Consider the following 19,531-nt stretch of genomic DNA (forward strand, 5'->3'; position numbering starts at 1 on the left):
GGCCAAATAAAGTGCTTTTGCTTTCGCCTAGAAACACACAGCGTCTCCCTGACATGGCTGCTTCAACACTAACTGCTGTTACTGAAACCACGCCTTCTTTCTTTGCGTGCACATTTGGGCGGCATTATGCAAATATTTCCACATAGTGAGGTAGATATGTGGGGGCGTGTTAGAACGAGCCGTTTTAGGGGGGCGTGGCAGAGTCTTAACTTTGATAAAGAATATCTCTTTGGTTTTGAGACTTTAGTCTTTGCAACTTCAGGGATCTTATCTATGCACAATCAGCTTGTAACACTCCAAAGAGAAAGGAAAACTTGAAATCGCATCATATGACCTCTTTAAATAGAGGGTTAATAAAGAAAAAGTTACTTGAATCATGTTGTAGTTACATTTTCAAGTTGATTAGTTAAAAATTGTAAAAAAAATCGAGAATTGTTCAAATGGTCTGAATAAATCGAGATTTAAATTTTTGGCCAAATTGCCCAGCCCTAGTTATACCACATGATATTTTTATCATTCATTCGATTGAAAATTTCTTAAAAATGCTTAGAAAACCATGAAAACAGTAAATTTCTAAGAATTTTGTTGGGTTTGACTTTTTAACTAGATTTTTAAAAGATTGTTTCTTTGCTTTATCAAGTACATTCTTATCTTTGGTCCAATTGTAATGAACAAATGTTTACTGTTTTGTTTTCTCATCAGTGCCTGAGGTCTCAAGGGCACACAGTCGGCCCGACAAATTTCCAAACAACTTTGAGCCTGATAGTGGTATGTCACTTTTAAAACCAGCCTCGGTTATTTATCATTGTAAATCTGGAATGTCATTGTTGATTTCTTTATCTTTTGCTCTTTTTCCACTTTTTTCCCCTCACAGTTTTGACTGAGCATCAGTTATTTGATGTGTTCAACAATGCCATTGTCTCTCTGTATCGTTCTGAGGATGAGGGTGGAGAGGACTTGGGGGTGGGAGGGGGAGGCTCTGACTCCTCGAGGGGCGGCACAGGAAGTAGCGGTGGAGGCCGAGGAACAGGAAGTGACAGTGGCATTGGTGGCGGAGGGACAGGTGGAGGCAGTAGCAGCAATAGCAGCCCAGCGGGGAGTTCTGGTGGGGTAGCGGGACTGGGGGTGGCCGCTGGCGTCATGACAACCAATGACGCGCTGCTGTTCCATGAGAAGTGTGGCACGCTGATCAAACTAAGCAACAACAATAAGACAGCAGAAAGGAGGAGACCGCTGGATGAGTTCAATAACGGAGTCGTCATGACCAATCGACCACTCAGAAACAACGAAATGTTTGAGGTATATAGTTTTTTTTTTTTTAGAGATTAATATTCTTATTTAGCTAGGATATATTGATCAAAAGTGAAAGTAAAGACATTTATAATCTCACAAAATATTTCTGTTTGAAATAAATTCTGTTCTTAGTAACTTTATATTCATCAAAGAATCCTGAAAAAAATATGATGCATGTCAGCAGCGCCAACATAGAAAACTGCTTTTTTAAAGTTGTAATAATATTTCACTAAATTGCATATTTAAATCAAATAAATGCAGCCATGGTGAGCATAAGAGACTTCTTTCAAAAACAAAATAAATCTTAACATTCTCAATTTAGTGTTAATTATTTAAATCTAAAAGTTTTTTTTTGCTTTTTAACTTGCCTGAAGAGATTTACTAATTAAAATAGCATTGAGCACAATTTTATTCATATAATAATAATCCTTTTAATACCAATTTTCTGCCCAAAAATTGTTTGGCGGTAAGGAGTATTTTTTTTAAATGATTTCTTTAAAGTACAAACATAATACAATTAATTAATAATATTATGATGATCAGAATAATTATATTTATACAAAACAAATTGAAAAATATAGTAAAAGTAAAATTTTTGGCTGACTTTACACCTCTGATTATATCACTGCACTTGTCTGTTTCAGATTCGCATTGACAAACTCGTGGATAAATGGTCTGGTTCCATTGAGATTGGAGTGACAACCCACAACCCAAATAATCTTGACTACCCTGCAACAATGACCAATTTACGTTCAGGTAGCCTCTTTGTTTTTCTGTGATTATAATCAAATAGATCCTCATTTCTCACAGAATCATTACAATATACATAGCAGGCACATGTATATTTGATATAACTAAATCATAGTGTTCATTACATTCTTCTTATTTTTAAGGCACAATCATGATGAGTGGCTGTGGGATTTTAACCAATGGGAAGGGGACTCGTCGGGAATACTGTGAATTCAGCCTGGATGAACTCCAGGTAAGTTGGCAGCATCTGTGAGTCTTATGATTATCTCATGTAGTCTTAATACTCAAGGTGATTCCCTTTGTTTATTTATACACAACATGCTTATAAAACGTTTTTATGCTTTTGTTATTTATAGGAGGGAGATCACATAGGGCTGATGAGGAAAGCCAGTGGAGCTCTGCACTTCTACATTAATGGCATTGACCAGGGTGAGAGTAATTTCAGATCTCAGTGATAAAAAATTCACACACAGTTCGGATTGTTCTAAAATACTTTTCCGAAATGATGTCATAGGGGTTGCAGCCAATCAGACCCCTGGTGTAGTGTATGGAGTGGTGGATCTCTATGGCATGGCAGTAAAGGTCACCATCATCCACAACCATAACCACAGTGACCGTTTACGCCGCAACAATGCAATCATGAGGGCGCTGTCACCTGACGTGGGCCGGCCTCGGCCTGCTCTCTCATTGACCCCTGAGCCTGATGCCCCAGACCGCTTGCTATTCCATCTAAACTGTGGGCAGAAGGCTGCAATCATCAGCGATGGCCGCACTGCTTTACGGCCTCAGTGAGTTCATTTAATCTAAAAAATATACTTACTGCATTAATAGGGCTACTGCTTCATGGGGCAGTTCAATGAAATCTTATTCTCTGGCACAGTGCGACGGATGACTTCAACCATGGCGTTGTGCTTAGCAATCGTCCGCTGCACTCCAATGAGGTTTTCCAGGTGCGTATCGACAAAATGGTGGACAAATGGGCGGGCTCTATAGAGATTGGCGTGACGACTCATAACCCCGCCTACCTTCAGCTGCCGTCAACCATGACCAACCTGCGCTCAGGTAAAATGCTGCCACACAGTTACAGCCACAGGTCACAACTGAAAGCTTAGCTGACTGATTAAAGTGTCCATGAGTCAAGGCCATGTTACCTGTAGCGTCAAATGTAAAATGCATGAGTGTTGGTAGATAGCTAGTCTAATGCACCGATATCTACACAGGAACCTGGATGATGACAGGAAATGGTGTCATGCACAACGGAACTACAATTCTTGATGAATACGGGCACAACTTGGACCGTCTAAAAGTGAGTTTTGCAGCCTGGCTTAAACATTTTATGTCAATTTTCAAGTGTCATTCCAAATCGGTATTGTAAACAGAAAAGGAGAATTTTGGAAAAACCTTCACATAGCTTTTATCCAACATATTCATAGTGACTACTAGTGATGCACTGAAATTTTGGCAACTGAAGACATTTGGCCGAAACAGAAGAAAGTGAAATTTTTGGTTTTGGCCCAAATAATTTTGAAGCGGTAAAATCATTGACTGAAACAGTTGTGTCTTAGTCAAAGTGTGTTTTAAATACACAACATGGATAAGCAACAGCCAGTAAACATGCCAGCAGTGTGAATGCACCGTAATCAAAAATGAATCCTAGATTAGCAAAATGTCAAATTTGTACTGCTAAAATGTCGAGAGGCAGCTCATTGACAAAGAACTTTACTATTTATCACCTTTGAACACAACACCCGACATGGCATACCAAAGCCAATTTTGGTGTTTCAATAAAAAAATGTTTCACTAGTGACCACATCTGTCAAGCCCCCCCACCTGTCACCTGTAGCCATGTTGGTTAATGTAAGCCAAATTGTGTCTTAAAGGGATAGTACACCCAAAATCGAAAATTCTGTCATTAATTATTCACACTCATGTCATTCCAAACCCGTAAGACCTTCGCTTATCTTCAGAACACAAATTAATATTTTTCATGAAATCCAAGAGCTTTCTGATCCTACATAGGCAGCAACGCAACTACCACATTAAATGCCCAGAAAGGTAGCAAAGACATCGTAAGGGACATCAAAATAGTCTATATGACATCAGTGGTTCAACCTTAATTTTATGAAGCAACGAGAATACTTTGTGCACAAATAAAACAAAAATAACGACTTTTATTCAACAGTTTCATCTTTTCCGTGTCAGATTTGACGCACGTTCAAGACAGTACCACGAAGCATGCGTATACTTTCTGCTTGTAAACAAGGCGCAGTGTATGCGTGTTCTACGTCAGAACATAGTGGGTTGTGGTACTCTCGTGAACACGCATCGAAGACTGACACGGAAGAGACGAATTGTTGAATAAAGTCTTTCTTTTTGTTTCCTTTTCGCACAAAGAGTATTCTCGTAGCTTCATAAAATTACGCTTGAACCACTGATGTCACATGGACTATTTTAACGATATCCTTAGGAACCTGGATGATGACAGGAAATGGTGTCATGCACAATGGAACTACAATTCTTGATGAATACGGGCACAACTTGGACCGTCTAAAAGTGAGTTTTGCAGCCTGGCTTAAACATTTTATGTCGATTTTCAAGTGTCATTCCAAATCGGTATTGTAAACAGAAAAGGAGAATTTTGGAAAAACCTTCACATAGCTTTTATCCAACATATTCATAGTGACTACTAGTGATGCACTGAAATTTTGGCAACTGAAGACATTTGGCCGAAACAGAAGAAAGTGAAATTTTTGGTTTTGGCCCAAATAATTTTGAAGCGGTAAAATCATTGACTGAAACAGTTGTGTCTTAGTCAAAGTGTGTTTTAAATACACAACATGGATAAGCAACAGCCAGTAAACATGCCAGCAGTGTGAATGCACCGTAATCAAAAATGAATCCTAGATTAGCAAAATGTCAAATTTGTACTGCTAAAATGTCGAGAGGCAGCTCATTGACAAAGAACTTTACTATTTATCACCTTTGAACACAACACCCGACATGGCATACCAAAGCCAATTTTGGTGTTTCAATAAAAAAATGTTTCACTAGTGACCACATCTGTCAAGCCCCCCCACCTGTCACCTGTAGCCATGTTGGTTAATGTAAGCCAAATTGTGTCTTAAAGGGATAGTACACCCAAAATCGAAAATTCTGTCATTAATTATTCACACTCATGTCATTCCAAACCCGTAAGACCTTCGCTTATCTTCAGAACACAAATTAATATTTTTCATGAAATCCAAGAGCTTTCTGATCCTACATAGGCAGCAACGCAACTACCACATTAAATGCCCAGAAAGGTAGCAAAGACATCGTAAGGGACATCAAAATAGTCTATATGACATCAGTGGTTCAACCTTAATTTTATGAAGCAACGAGAATACTTTGTGCACAAATAAAACAAAAATAACGACTTTTATTCAACAGTTTCATCTTTTCCGTGTCAGATTTGACGCACGTTCAAGACAGTACCACGAAGCATGCGTATACTTTCTGCTTGTAAACAAGGCGCAGTGTATGCGTGTTCTACGTCAGAACATAGTGGGTTGTGGTACTCTCGTGAACACGCATCGAAGACTGACACGGAAGAGACGAATTGTTGAATAAAGTCTTTCTTTTTGTTTCCTTTTCGCACAAAGAGTATTCTCGTAGCTTCATAAAATTACGCTTGAACCACTGATGTCACATGGACTATTTTAACGATATCCTTACTACCGTTCTGGGCCTTGAAGGTGTCAGTTGCGTTGCTGCCTATGCAGGGTCAGAAAGCTTTTGGATTTCATGAAAAATATCTTCATATGTGTTCCAAAGATGAACGGAGGTCTTACGGGTTTGGAATGACATGAGGGTGAATAATTAATGACATAATTTTCATTTTTGGGTGAACTATCCCTTTAAATTTCAAGCTCTTCTGAGTGATTTTTTAAAGATCTTTTTGACACACAGAACTGTCACCATGGTGAATTGAGACTTTTATGTAAGAGCTGATTTTTAGGAACATATCCTGGTTTAGCTGGTTTTATGTTCATGTGCCTCATGTGAATGTTTACAGGCTGGAGATACAGTGGGAGTTGTCCGAAAGGAGGATGGAAGTTTGCATTTCTTTGTGAACGGAGTGCCTCAAGGCCCTGCAGCCTGGAATGTTCCGCCCAGTGTGTATGCAGTGGTAGACCTGTATGGACAGGCTGCCCAGGCCACCATCATGGATGATATGGGTGAGAGCAATAAGGAGAGAGTAGAAAGGGGTGGATAGATGGTACACACCCTGAAGTACTCAGGAGACTTTTAAAAATCTCTTTCTCTCTGTTATAGCTGACCTCCCTCCCTTGCCTGATGACAGCTCTGAGGGCCCTACTGCCATGTCTCCTGGTAGCCCATGTTCAGTTTCAGGAGCTACAGCTGCTAATGACTTGCGCTTTCATCAGCTGCACGGCACAAACGCAGTCATCACCAACGGTGGCCGAACAGCGCTCAGGCAGAACTGCCGCAGCGAGTTTAATGATGCCATTGTTATTTCAAACAGGTTACTTTTGTTTTGGCATGAACTCTTAAGTGCTTAGATTATGCTGGTTGATCTTGATGGATCAGTCATCGATTAAATGAATATTTTATGCTTGTGTGTCCCACTGAACAGGTGCCTTCGGGATGGAGAGCTCTTTGAAATTGTAATTCAGAAAATGGTGGATCGCTGGTCAGGCTCAATAGAAGCAGGTCAGCTTATATAAAACACTGATTCACTAAAGAAATACCACTTATTTATTAAAGAAATACCTCTGATTTATTAAAGAAATACCTCTGATTCACTAAAGAAATTCCTCTGATTTACTAAAGAAATACCTCTGATTCATTAAAGAAATACCGCTGATTTATTAAAGAAATACCACTGATTCACTAAAGAAATACCACTGATTCATTAAAGAAATACCACTGATTTATTAAAGAAATACCACTGATTCACTAAAGAAATACCACTGATTCACTAAAGAAATACCACTGATTTATTAAAGAAATGCCTCTGATTCACTAAAGAAATACCGCTGATTCACTAAAGAAATACCACTGATTCACTAAAGAAATACCTCTGATTCACTAAAGAAATACCGCTGATTTATTAAAGAAATACCTCTGATTCACTAAAGAAATACCACTGATTTATTAAAGAAATACCTCTGATTCACTAAAGAAATACCGCTGATTCACTAAATACCTCTGATTCACTAAAGAAATACAGCTGATTCACTAAAGAAATACCTCTGATTCACTTAAGAAATACCACTGATTTACCAAAAAAAAATGTATGTCTTTGATTTACTAAAAATTATTGGTTCATAAGTCATGTTTCAAAGAATTTCACTATAGCTGTTGGTGCTGTAGTGCAGGAAACATGGTAGAAAAATACTGGCTCCAGGAATATTAAAGGAACCGAATATTATTATTTCCAATAATCACTTGGTTCTGTGTATGTGTTTTTTTTAATGGAACCTGAATAAGAACCAGATTTTGATTTGTATTTTTCACAGGAGTAACCGCAATCAGACCAGAAGAACTGGAGTTCCCTAATACAATGACTGACATTGACTATGACACCTGGATGTTGAGGTGAGCCGTGGGTTAATGGATTAAAACTCCTTTCTTTGCCAGACCTGACACCTTACATCTCTCTTTGCTCTTTCTCTTCTGTAGTGGCACAGCGATCATGCAGGATGGGAATACCATGAGGAATAACTACAGCTGTGACTTGGACTCTCTGACCACAGGCTCCAGGATTGGGATGATGCGTACAGCTACTGGAGACCTGCATTACTTCATCAACGGCCTTGACCAGGGTGTAGCTTGTACTGGGCTGCCACCAGGTAATTTTCAAGAAAACTGTTTTACCTTATGCTGATTTCACACTGCACGATTTTAGCCCGATTTTTCACTAGCCGAAAGTTTTTGCGAAATTGCAGACAAATGCCCGAAATCGGAGGTAAATCGGTGCTCGTTCACACAAGTGACAATCACGCAGTGTGAATGAACAAAGACGCGATCTGAGGGAATCGCCGACACCTGCAAAATATTTGTCATGCTAAATATCTGGAGCTGTCGGTGATTCACAATCACGCTGTGTGCAATGATTTCTGACTGAAAACTACATCGGTGATGACCTACAGCCAATGAGAGACCAAGATACAGGGCAGAGGGAAGTTCGGGGAGGAGTTTTAGACCAGAATATCAGTATTTTAATAGATATATAAACAATTATATCATACAGAAACAAGCACAAACATTTGCTTGACCAGCCACAACATCTGCATAACAGTTACTGCAAAATTATTTACCTCCAACTCTCTTTGCAGAACACCCAATCCCTGTTCCCTGCATCTCCCTCCTGCATAATCTGTTTTTCTTTTTCTCCTTGTAGCTGGAAATCAGCTCACAGACAATTTGCGGGCTATATATGTTTTTTTTAATAATTCCAGTCTTGCTCGAAAACTCCGTTCTGACGCACGCAGGTTCTTGTGTTATTTCCTTATCACTTCTCGCCTGTGTTTTGTTGTGAAACGTAGTTTGCGGACCAGACAGAGCTGTCGGCGATTCTTCCTTTTGTGAAGTCATGCAGTGTGAAACCTTCTGTCGCCGATCCATCATGCAATGTGAACACAGCAGCAACTGAATGCTACCCCAGGTAGTCACGCATTGTGAAAACAACGGCGATCCGACGAGTTTGAAAATCATGCAGTGTGAACTCATTATGCAACACTGATATTTCAGAACTTAGTAATGTCTAACGTCCTCCTCCTTTCTTTCTTTTCTTCTGTCTTTTTTTAGAAGTATATGCTGTGATAGATCTTTATGGTCAGTGTGTGCAAGTGTTCATTACAAGTTCATCGGGGCCACTGGATAACAGTCTGTGTACCAGTAACATCACAGAGAAGAGCTTCCCTATACACTCTCCTGGTATTATAATTTTTTTTCATTATTTTTACATTTGAGGCATTATTCATTTATTAAGATTGATGATTTTAACATTCATGTCAACAACACCAGTTGTAAACAGGATCATATATTTTGTTCTGCTTTTGTGTCTTTGTCACCCTCTAGTGGCAGGGGTTGCCCATCGCCTGCACAGCAAACATGGTAAGAATGTGGTGTTATTAGGAGACTGTTGTCAAGCGCTGAGGGTCGATGGATATGCCCATGGAATTGTGTTTAGCGCGAAGGAGCTCAAGACAGATGAGGTGTTTGAGGTGAGATGTGGAACGTGTTTTAATTTACAAACGAAAAAGAAATTAAAAATGTGGTCCCATTAGTTTTGTAAAATCTTAACTAACATTAACTAACAATGGGAATATGTTTGTTGCAGTATTTTGTCAACATTAGTTCATAAAAATACAACAGTTCATTGTTAATTCCTCTTTAAATAATATTAACAGATACAACTTTTGTATTTTAATAATGTATTAGTAAAATTAACATCAACTAAGATTAATAAATACTTTAGAAGTTTTTTTCAATTCTGTCATCAAGTTTTTCCAAACCTGTATGAGTTCTTCTGTTGAACACAAAAGAAGATATTTTGAAGAATGTTTGTTGGTAACCAAACAACCATTGACTTCTGTAGTATTTTTTTATACTATGAAAGTCAATGGTTACTGTTTCCAACATTCTTTAATATATATTCTGTTGTGTTTAACAGAGGAAAGGAACTTATTAAAGGGTGAGTAAATGATGAGTGAAAAAATGGAACCTTGTTGTAAAGTGTTACCAGACATTTTAGTGTCCTATTCACATATGGTCCCGTTGTTGTTCCTCTTAGGTGAAAATTAACAAGGTAGATGACAGATGGTCCGGTTCCCTTCATGTGGGTTTGACCACCCTGCAGCCCCCTGACCTACCATCCTGCCCGCTCAGTGGCCTCTCTCCTTCGCTTACCCAGCTCAGGTCAAAGGTCACCTGGGTCCTCGCCGGCTCCGAGGTCAGGCGGAACGGAGTGCTACAGAGACAGAACTATGGATGCTCTCTGGATCGACTCACGGTAAGAGAGCACAGGTGCATTCATACCAATGACAAGAACTGTAACAGTAAAGTTTTAATATTTGTTCTAATTCTATGCAAAGAGGGAAGTCCACGTCACAGCTGTAACAATGACAGAGAAACTATAACCCTGGAATCCCGTTCAGAATAATTTTTTTTTCAACCAACCAACTGTTGTGACATCAATTTGAGAAAAAAAAAGTTTGCTCCAGCTGGTACACACTTTTGAACTGGAACATGACATTGACATGGAAATCTTCTCCAGTTAATTTCCTCTATTCAGTCCGTTGAGCCAGACACAAATACAAACATGAACACGCTGAAGAGTGGTATATATAAAACCTCTTATTACTCCTAAGCGAGGAACGAATATATATCACCGCCTCAACACCTCAACATTCTACTATAGGTGGGAAATCGCGTTGGGGTGAAGAGATGCAGTGATGACACCATGCACATCCTAATTGATGGCGAAGACATGGGACCAGCAGCCACTGCAGTGGCGAAGGTACGAATATGCTGCTATATCTGTTAATAAGTCAAATTTTTCAGTTGTACGGTCTGCTCATCCACTTTCGTTTCAGAACGTGTATGCTGTTTTGGACCTGTACGGAAAGGTGACAGCCGTGTCCATCGTCAGCTCCACACTAGTTGAGGATTCAGAAAATGTGAAAGCTCCCTCGCTCTCGCCTGACAGCTGCAGCGAGGGAGAGGAGGACAGCACTCCTGTCAGAGAGGTGTGTCACCTCAGAGGATCATGTTTTGAAGCTTGATTGGCTGTATTTTAATGTCAAGCTTTATTGGTATTTGTTTGTTTTTCAACTCCCAGTGTGAGAATGAGCCTGCCCTGGTGCCCACAGTCATGACTTTTTTGGAGAATCATGGAAAAAATATCCAGCTGTCCAATCAGAACCTGACAGCCACCCGGGTGTCCAGCTACAACCAGGGTCTTTTGGTCACAGCTCAAGCTTTGCCGCGCCAGCAGCTATTCCAGGTGTGTGTTTGTGTGTGAGTGTATTTGAAAGTGAGAGACACAGTCTACGTGATGCTAATAGCTGTTCTTTCTCAGTTTCAGATAGACCGTCTGAATCCATCATGGACGTCCTCCCTGTCGCTGGGTGTGATTGGTCATTCGCCAGATCGCCTCAACTTCCCTTCCACAGCTTGCTGCCTTAAACGCTCAGTCTGGCTACTGCAACGAGACTCTGTTTTTCACAACTCGTTGAAGGTGATGTCACTTATCTTCAAGGGGTCATATGATGCGATTTCAATTTTTCCTTTCTCTTTGAAGTGTTACAAGCTCTTGGTGCATAAAGAAGATCTGTAAAGTTGCAAAGACTAAAGTCTCAAATCTTAGAGATATTCTTTATAAAATTTAAGAGTCAACCACGCCTACCTAAAACAGCTCATTCTAACCCCCCCCCACATGTCTACGTCACGATGTGGGAAGATTTGCATAACGCCGCCCAAATGTTCACGCAAAGAAAGAAGGCGTTTTGTTGCTGCCGCCATGTCGTGAAGACGCTGTGTGTTTCGTTGTGAAAGCAAAACTACTTTGTTTGTCCTTACAAAAGAGGAAGATATCCACTTCGTCATGCCTAGAGCGATCGTGCTGGTCACGGAGGAAATACATAAACTTCTCGCTGTGGATCGCCAGATCGGCTTTCACCGTGGACGAAGCGGAGTCCAGCTCGGGGTCGTCACATGTGGTTGCCAGAAGCCCGCCGGCCGCTCCTTCGTCGAATCCGCCGGCCACGCCGTTCTCAAGCCCGCCGCCTCCGCTCACTCAAGCCCGCCGTGTGTGACGCTGTGTGTTTCGTTGTGAAAGCGAAATTACTTTGTTTGGCCTTCCAAAAGAGCACGACTAGAAATCAGTGGTTAAGTTGTATTTACAACACTATTCAGATGTGTGCAGCACATTTTATGGAGGACTGTTTCCTGATCCTGGGAGAGTAGACTACAATGCCGGCTGTACTGATTCACAGACTGCAAGTACGTTTTCATATTTAAAGAATTTGCCACTGATGATTCAAATGCGAGTTTTGAGCAGTGTAGAGTAGCGCTTGTTGTTTGTCATTTCTCCGATCACAAATGTAGACATGGTTTTATGTTTACGCGGCGCAATGCAACGCGTAAAAAGACAGTATAAATCATTATAATCCGTAATTATGTCCCCACTGGATGCAACGAATGCCTAGTTTGTAATGGGTTTTAATGTTTTTGTCTCGTCGTGCTGGGACAGGGCATCACAGTATGGTAAGGAGCTTAACATTTCCATCACACGCTCGAGGTATTCGGCCAATCACAACGCACTGGAGAGCTGGCTAATCAGAGCACACCTCGCTTTTCAGACCGATGAACTTTGTAAAAATCGACGCGTTTCAGAAGGGCGGTGAATAGAGGAAAAACAATAATGTACAGTATGTGGAAAATGTGTTTTTTGAACCTTAAGCCGCATAAACACATTTCATTATACCAAATACACAACATAATGTTCTTTTTAGCAACATCATATGACCCCTTTCACATCCTTGTTTTCTTTTCTTTTCTCATTTCACTTCATTGCTTTCGTGTTTGTTTTCCATTTGTTTTGAACTTTTCTTTCCATCTTTCCTGATTTTTAAAATCCTATGTCCTTTTTATTTTTATAGTATTAGTATCAGTTCCTGACTTCATTCTCTCTCATTTCCTCAGATTTGTGAGAACTATGGTCCTAACCTGGACACCTGTCCTGAAGGGACCATTTTGGGGCTGTTGGTGGACAGCAGTGGTTGCCTCCATCTGTTTGTTAACGGCATGGATCAGTGCGTAGCAGCCCAGGACATCCCAAGCCCCTGTTACCCCCTTATTGACCTTTATGGCCAGTGTGAACAGGTCAGTGCTTATGACTGTAATATTAGGCTTCAACAAAAGGTTTTTTTAGAACTTCCTCTTCTAGCATTTTCAAAGAATGCACCACAAAAAAGAGTGTAAGGTAACACTTAAGTATAGGGACCAATTCTCACTATTGACTAGTTGCTTATTAGCATGCCTATTATTAACATATTGGCTGTTTATTAGTACTTATAAAGCACATATTCTGCATGACTACATCTCTAATCCTACCCAATACTGAGACTTAACAACTACCTTACTAACTATTAATTTTTACTATTAAAAATTAGGAGTTTATCAAGTCGTAGTTAATGGTTTGTTAATGGCGAGAATTGGACCTTAAAATAAAGTGTGAACGAGAGGAATCGTGGGACAGAGAGTAAATGTTAGAAAATACTTATTTTTATTAAATATTGTGTTATTATATTTTATGTTTTTACTTAACATGCCAACATTTTTACAGGCCCCATTAAAACAAATTAGGAATTTGAGGCATTGTTTTTACAAACATCTTTTTGTACTTGACAGAAAATATTTATATTTTTTAATTTATTACTATTAAATAATGTATACAAATTTTCACATTTTCACAGACCCTACCACAAAAATTAGTAATTTGAATGTTTTTTTGCCAGTGTCACAAAATATTTGTATTTAATTATATTTCTATAAAATATTTAATTAAACATTTTTTTACTGTTAATATTTATATAATATTCAATATCGTTGTTTGCCCTGCCCATCCATTTAAAAATAAATATATATATATATATATATATATATATATATATATTGTATGTGTATATATACTGTATGTGCGTGTATGTATGTGTATATATATGTGTATATATATATATATATATACCAACATCTTTAAGGCCCTATGTTAATATATTGATGAAAATAATTGCTTTTTCAAACAAGTAAATACTATTTTTTTTTAAATAAATAAATTCATAACTTCTTTTGTTTGGATGCACAACAAATGATTTTCTCTTGTTGGTGTTGTATTTTTAGGTCACTATAGTGACAAATCATGTGTCTGTGGTTGGCGGGGAGAGAGAAGACATGCATTGTCAAGGGGACATGGAGAAGGCTGATATGGTGGATGGTGCGTGAGATTTTGACCCCAGGTCTTACATTGGCTGTAGTGTGACTCTGCTTTAAACATGTGTGCTGTCTGTCTGTTTGTGACAGGTATAAAGGAGAGTGTCTGCTGGACACCTCCACCAGAGGTCAACCCCAATAAGACGTGCGAGTACCAGGCGCTATGTTCCAGATTCAAAGAACTGCTCACACTGCCAGGTACAACTGCATTACACCTCACACACATAATAATAATCCTTTGTGACCACAGATTCAGTGTGGACTTATTAGTAGCCGTTTTTGCTGACCTTTGTTTATGGCGGTATATTGACTGAACATTTTGCTTTCTTCATCTCCCACTCTGTCCTCTTTTTCAGATGGTTATTTTAATGAGGATGCTAAGTACAACCTGTGTTACTGTGAGTCCTGTCACAAACTAAGGGGTGATGAGGCCTATTACAAGCGAGGGGAGCCTCCCAGAGACTACGCTCTGCCATTTGGCTGGTGCCGCTTTGCACTCCGGTCAGTTATTATTAATTGAACTCGGTAATTAAGCTCTGAAAATGTGCAAATTATTTAGTATTAGCAGTATTAATTACTTAAAAATAGCTCTTGTCTGTATTTTAACAGAATCAAGACCCACTGTGAAGTCTCCAATGCCTTCAAGAAGTGGCATATTGCGTACCATGGCACTAGTGTCGGCTCACTTAGACGCATACTGGACCACAACCAACTCTTGTCAGGTAGGTAACCACTAAGAAGTTTTTTTTTTTCTTAATCATTTAAAATAATTCTTAATTTAGTCCTTTGGAAATATAATATGATAATACACTACCGTTCAAAGATGTTTTTTTTTTATTCAGTAAATGAATTCAGCAAAGATGCATGAAGTTGAATTAAATTGAATTGAACATGATGGTAAATACATTATTTAAAATAGAATTGTTTTTGTAACAAATGCTGAAACCTGAATAAAAAAATCAATCATTGTTTCCACAAAAATATTACATTTCTTCAGTGATATGTTTCTTGAGCACCAAATCAGTAAGTTAGGATGATTTCTGAAGGATCGTGTGAAACTAAAGACTGCTGAATATTCAGTTTTGCCATCACAGAAATAAATGACATTTTAAAATCTATTAACATAGAAAACAGTTATTTTAAACTGTAATAATATTTTATAATATTGCTGTTTGTAAAGTATTTTTGATTAAATAAATGCAGACTGGGTGAGCGTAAGAGACTTTCAAAAACATAAAGTGTAATATTTTTATAATATAATATATTTTTTTTATTATAATGTTTATACCAGTGGCGTAGCAAGTCAGCCCCGGGCCCATATGCAAAAAAATTTGTACGGGCCCCCCCAAACGTTATTAGCTCCAACTCGGTTAACTTATTGTTGATTTTTCTGAAGTTATTAACGTTACGTGTATTCACAAGCTGTTTATTTACGGTATAAATGCTTAGAAATAATATTTAACGTTTTCAAGTCCATTCATCATTTGTAGCATGCAAGCCACCCAAAAATCTCAATAAGCTTTGTGCTTTGTTACTTATATTAAAACACAAAGGGTCAGATTTCTGTCAACTTTGTTTTTTTATGTTTGATGTGACGAATGACAGGTTGGATGCCACAGACTTTTTATTTTATTTATTTTTTAATTTTTTTAATTTTGACTTTATTCTTAAAATATTATGACGTTAATCTTATTTTTCAACATGGTACTAAAATACCGCCGTATACGGCTATTTGTACTGCATGCAAACACAAACTTGGCACAGAAGCCCAAAAAACAAAAACAATAAATAAAATACTAAGGAGATATTTGAATTATTTATTAATGAACTAGTATTTTCTGAGTCAGTGTCACAAGATGAAGTTGACGATCCTGACTCGCCATCTCCTCGGGATGCGCGCCTTTAGAGAGAAATACATCTTTACGGATTAGCCTACATAATGAAATGTTTCAAAGTATTTAAAGCATTCTATTAGATATATTTATCATGTCTGTGAGGAGGCAAGTATTCGCTGAGTGTCGGTTCATCATTGTGAAGCGCTCCTGCTCAAGACCAAGACGACAGAAAGCGCATCCTGTTTATTTTCCTTAATTATTTTACAAAAGCACAGGTTTTTGTTGATATTGTTTGTGAGTGCACACAAATAAAAGTAGACCCTTTACAATTCCGAATGATGTATTACTTTCCCCTTATGAGCAAAAATGACGGCGTATGTTAAGTTTCCACTCTTAAGAAAAAAATGCAAGTGATCGCGCTGGCGCCTCCATGTCCTGCAAAGCGCGCTTCAACTTCCACTCTCCGCACAAACGACTGTATATGCGTCTAACAACACGCATATACAGGTTATCTAGGTACATTTTTTTTATTAATATTGTGAATTGCATGAAGTGTTTTATGCCTATAGATTTTATTTTTTGGCAAGTCATGTTGATTTGAGAAGGCTAAATTGATCAAACATATATGCTTAACTCAGTCCGCCGCTGGCCGCTTGGTCGTTACTTTAAAAAAAAAAAAAAAACTTGAATTTAACAAACATAAAATGTTCCAAACATATTTCTAAATTAGCTTAATAAAGAAACGAAAAGAAATATAACCACTTTGCCATTAAAAACCAAAACTGGACTAGCCTATTTGCTGCAACAGCAGCTGTGTAAAGGGGAAGAAAGAGAGAGAGAGAGAGAGAGAGAGAGAGAGAACGAAGACACGGGCTCGGGTCAGACTCAGGCCGAGAATATTCTGATAAGCTGTCGGAAGGGCCGGGCCGTGCAGGGCTCTATTCATTCCCTCGTTTCAATTAAAGGTTCCCCCTCGGCTCGGCGGGCCCACAATACGCCCGGGCCCATATGCACCTGCATACAAGATGCTACGCCCCTGGTTTATACTTTTTTTTTTTTTTTTTTAAATAAGCAAAAAATTTATTTGATAGTTTATTAAATGTTCAAATAAATGTTATCAATTTAATTTTATTATATTGTAATATATTTATGTATTGTATTGTATTATATTACTTGAGAAAACTGTATAGAAAAATATATAATTATGTCTGATCAGTACATTAAATGTAATTATTTGCTATAGTCTCTGGTATTCAAAACAGCAGGTTTAGTTCATATTCTTTTTCATTTAAAAAGTTTTGAATTTTCTTTTTGTTTACTTTTGGCAAAAAAAAACAAAAAACAGCAAATGATCTGATAATGAAATGCATGAATGTGTGAATTAGAATAGATCTGCACACCTGAGCTCATCTGTTTTCCCATGAGCAGAATCGTCCTCCATTTTCTCCTTGTCCCCGGTGAAGACAGAGGGTCACGGCAGCTACGGGGAGCCCGAGGAGAACAGCGCCCCAGAGCGAGAGATTCCCCGTGTGCAGCTTTCTCCAACCATGCGCTACTCTGGCTTGGAGGTCTTTGCCCCCAAAGTGCAGTAAGTCTACAGCAGTGCTTCAAGAGAAAAAGACAAGAGAGAATATAACATGATTTCCTAGAAAATTAATTTGAAAACAATGACAGTTACGCTTTTCTGCACAGATTCCGAGACCCACGTTCCCTCCGCTGTCACCAGGCCCAGGTGGGCTTCCAGGTGTGTGTGCGGCCAGGCTCCTACAAAGTGGGCCCGACTTCGCTGGGAATCAGCGAGCCTCTTGATCCTCGATTCAGCAATGCAGAAATCGAATGGATCACCAAGGAAAAGGGAGGCACGCTTCTGTACGGCCTGCTCATACGGGTGGAGTAAAAACAGACTCGAGCGAGGATATTGGCATCATCTTCCTCGCTATAAACCCCCCCTCAGGCATTGAGGTTTAAGCATTGTTTCGCTGCCCAAACTCATTCATCTCTGCATGTTTCAGACATACTTTTGTGTTTGTTCTGTTTTGAAGGAGGGTGATGATAATCCCCAGAGACAAAGACACTGCCTGCACTTTATGTTTCGGACACTGGTGGGCGATTTTTAGTCTTTCTCATTAAATTCACTAACTCGGCAAGCTCTCCATTATTTTTTCAGTCTCTTCATACATCTAAAGCTATGTCTCACCCTGTCAGTTTTTGCTTTGAGAGCCTGTTGTTCTCACAGAAATAAAACTGGACTGAAACAACACAGAACCACCAATTCATAGCACAACCCTGGATTTATACTCATGTTTTTCTTAAGACTTGCAACGGACAAATCAGCCTGGAAATAACCAAGACCTGTTTCAACGGCAGTGTCAACAAGATCAAGGATGCAGCAAAATCACCTAATCAGGAAGAAACTGTTATTTCATCGCTTTCCTTGTTTACTTATTTTCCAGATTCTGCTCTATATTTGGTTCTTATAGCTGTGTATTTATTCACAAATTACAACAAACCGTGTTTAGTCAAATGCAAATTGGATAAAATGGCTACATAAAGACAGGAAGGCAAGAAATTTTTTTTTTCTTCTTCTTGTGAATACACTTATAACTGTAACCATCTATGGAGTGAAACTCGCATCTCTTCTTACCACTAAAATCATTTAATGTGACCCAAATTGTGACAAACATACATAGTTTAACTGGATGGATACATACAACCCCTCCCCCCTCCCAAAAACACTCTAAAATATCTGAAGAAGAGAGTTTAAGAAGCTATATGTGTATTTGTGTGTCCGTTTTGGCCAAATGTGTGTCTCAAATTGCCCATTATTTAAGGTCGGTCACCTGTGGAAGTTCTTGTCTTATGTTTAAAATGCTTCACTGCTTTAGATGTTGTTTACACATGGGTTAACTTCTGTTCTGAAGTAACGTGTGCTGTTGAGCCCATTTGTTTACTCACAAACTTTAGTGTAAGAACCAGGATGTAAGTGTTTCTGAAATTAATGGTGGCAGGTACAAAACTGAATGGAAAGGTCTGTTTATGTTCTGCGTTCAACATCAACAAGAAGGACTGTTTATTCAGCTATCAGGTAGATGTGCCTAGACTCATGGGGAATTGTGGGAATTAAAGTCGTCTACTGGTATACCTGACCCCAGAATTGGTGTTTACACTGGGAATGTGATTTGTTTTTAATAGTTTGTTTACTTCATGCTAGGTATATTGCCATTTTTTGTATTCTCTTATAACTAAGATTGCACAAATGTAAGCTCTTGCTGGAAAAACGATGACAAAAAAATCAACTCTTTTGATTGTATCTAGACTTACAGTACCCTCTGTGAAGGCATATCTCTATCCATTTGTTTTTTTTTGTCTTTTTCTTTTTTTAATTTTGTTGCCAATATGACATACTTGAGTGTACATTTTGCATTAGCAATCCCGCTTTATTGCCAAGGGCGATGTCTGAATGAATGCTTGCTATGTAGATCGGAAAATGTGAAAACACAGGGTTTGTGTCAGCACCATTGCTGCTTTTCAGTTATTTGTATTATTTGTTTATGCTTGTTATTTTTATGTCTTTACGTTGTGTTGTACAGCCTGTTACATAACACTAACATTACCTTCCTGGTTTGTAAGAAAATAAAAATCCAAAAAAGAGA

General features: G+C 38.7%; 1 protein-coding gene across 1 annotated transcript in view; it reads left to right on the forward strand.

The window, feature by feature from the left end:
* Positions 1-19,048, forward strand: part of neurl4 (neuralized E3 ubiquitin protein ligase 4) — a 32,930-nt gene extending 13,882 nt beyond the window's left edge. The window contains exons 3-29 of the mRNA XM_016270974.1: positions 703-768; positions 875-1,299; positions 1,938-2,049; positions 2,187-2,275; positions 2,400-2,472; positions 2,558-2,831; positions 2,924-3,105; positions 3,264-3,349; positions 6,098-6,260; positions 6,358-6,568; positions 6,680-6,756; positions 7,566-7,644; positions 7,729-7,898; positions 8,857-8,985; positions 9,130-9,275; positions 9,845-10,063; positions 10,472-10,570; positions 10,647-10,799; positions 10,892-11,056; positions 11,132-11,290; positions 12,757-12,936; positions 13,954-14,047; positions 14,134-14,241; positions 14,400-14,544; positions 14,653-14,765; positions 17,307-17,466; positions 17,571-19,048. Of these exons, the coding sequence (XP_016126460.1) occupies positions 703-768; positions 875-1,299; positions 1,938-2,049; positions 2,187-2,275; positions 2,400-2,472; positions 2,558-2,831; positions 2,924-3,105; positions 3,264-3,349; positions 6,098-6,260; positions 6,358-6,568; positions 6,680-6,756; positions 7,566-7,644; positions 7,729-7,898; positions 8,857-8,985; positions 9,130-9,275; positions 9,845-10,063; positions 10,472-10,570; positions 10,647-10,799; positions 10,892-11,056; positions 11,132-11,290; positions 12,757-12,936; positions 13,954-14,047; positions 14,134-14,241; positions 14,400-14,544; positions 14,653-14,765; positions 17,307-17,466; positions 17,571-17,775 (4,082 nt within the window). The 3' untranslated portion in view covers positions 17,776-19,048. The remainder of the gene's footprint in view (positions 1-702; positions 769-874; positions 1,300-1,937; positions 2,050-2,186; positions 2,276-2,399; positions 2,473-2,557; positions 2,832-2,923; positions 3,106-3,263; positions 3,350-6,097; positions 6,261-6,357; positions 6,569-6,679; positions 6,757-7,565; positions 7,645-7,728; positions 7,899-8,856; positions 8,986-9,129; positions 9,276-9,844; positions 10,064-10,471; positions 10,571-10,646; positions 10,800-10,891; positions 11,057-11,131; positions 11,291-12,756; positions 12,937-13,953; positions 14,048-14,133; positions 14,242-14,399; positions 14,545-14,652; positions 14,766-17,306; positions 17,467-17,570) is intronic.
* The last annotated feature ends 483 nt before the right edge of the window (positions 19,049-19,531 follow it).

This window comes from Sinocyclocheilus grahami, unplaced genomic scaffold (genome assembly GCF_001515645.1).
Source record: "Sinocyclocheilus grahami isolate Dianchi unplaced genomic scaffold, SAMN03320097.WGS_v1.1 scaffold59.1, whole genome shotgun sequence".
In the NCBI taxonomy this organism is placed as follows: Eukaryota; Metazoa; Chordata; class Actinopteri; order Cypriniformes; family Cyprinidae; genus Sinocyclocheilus; species Sinocyclocheilus grahami.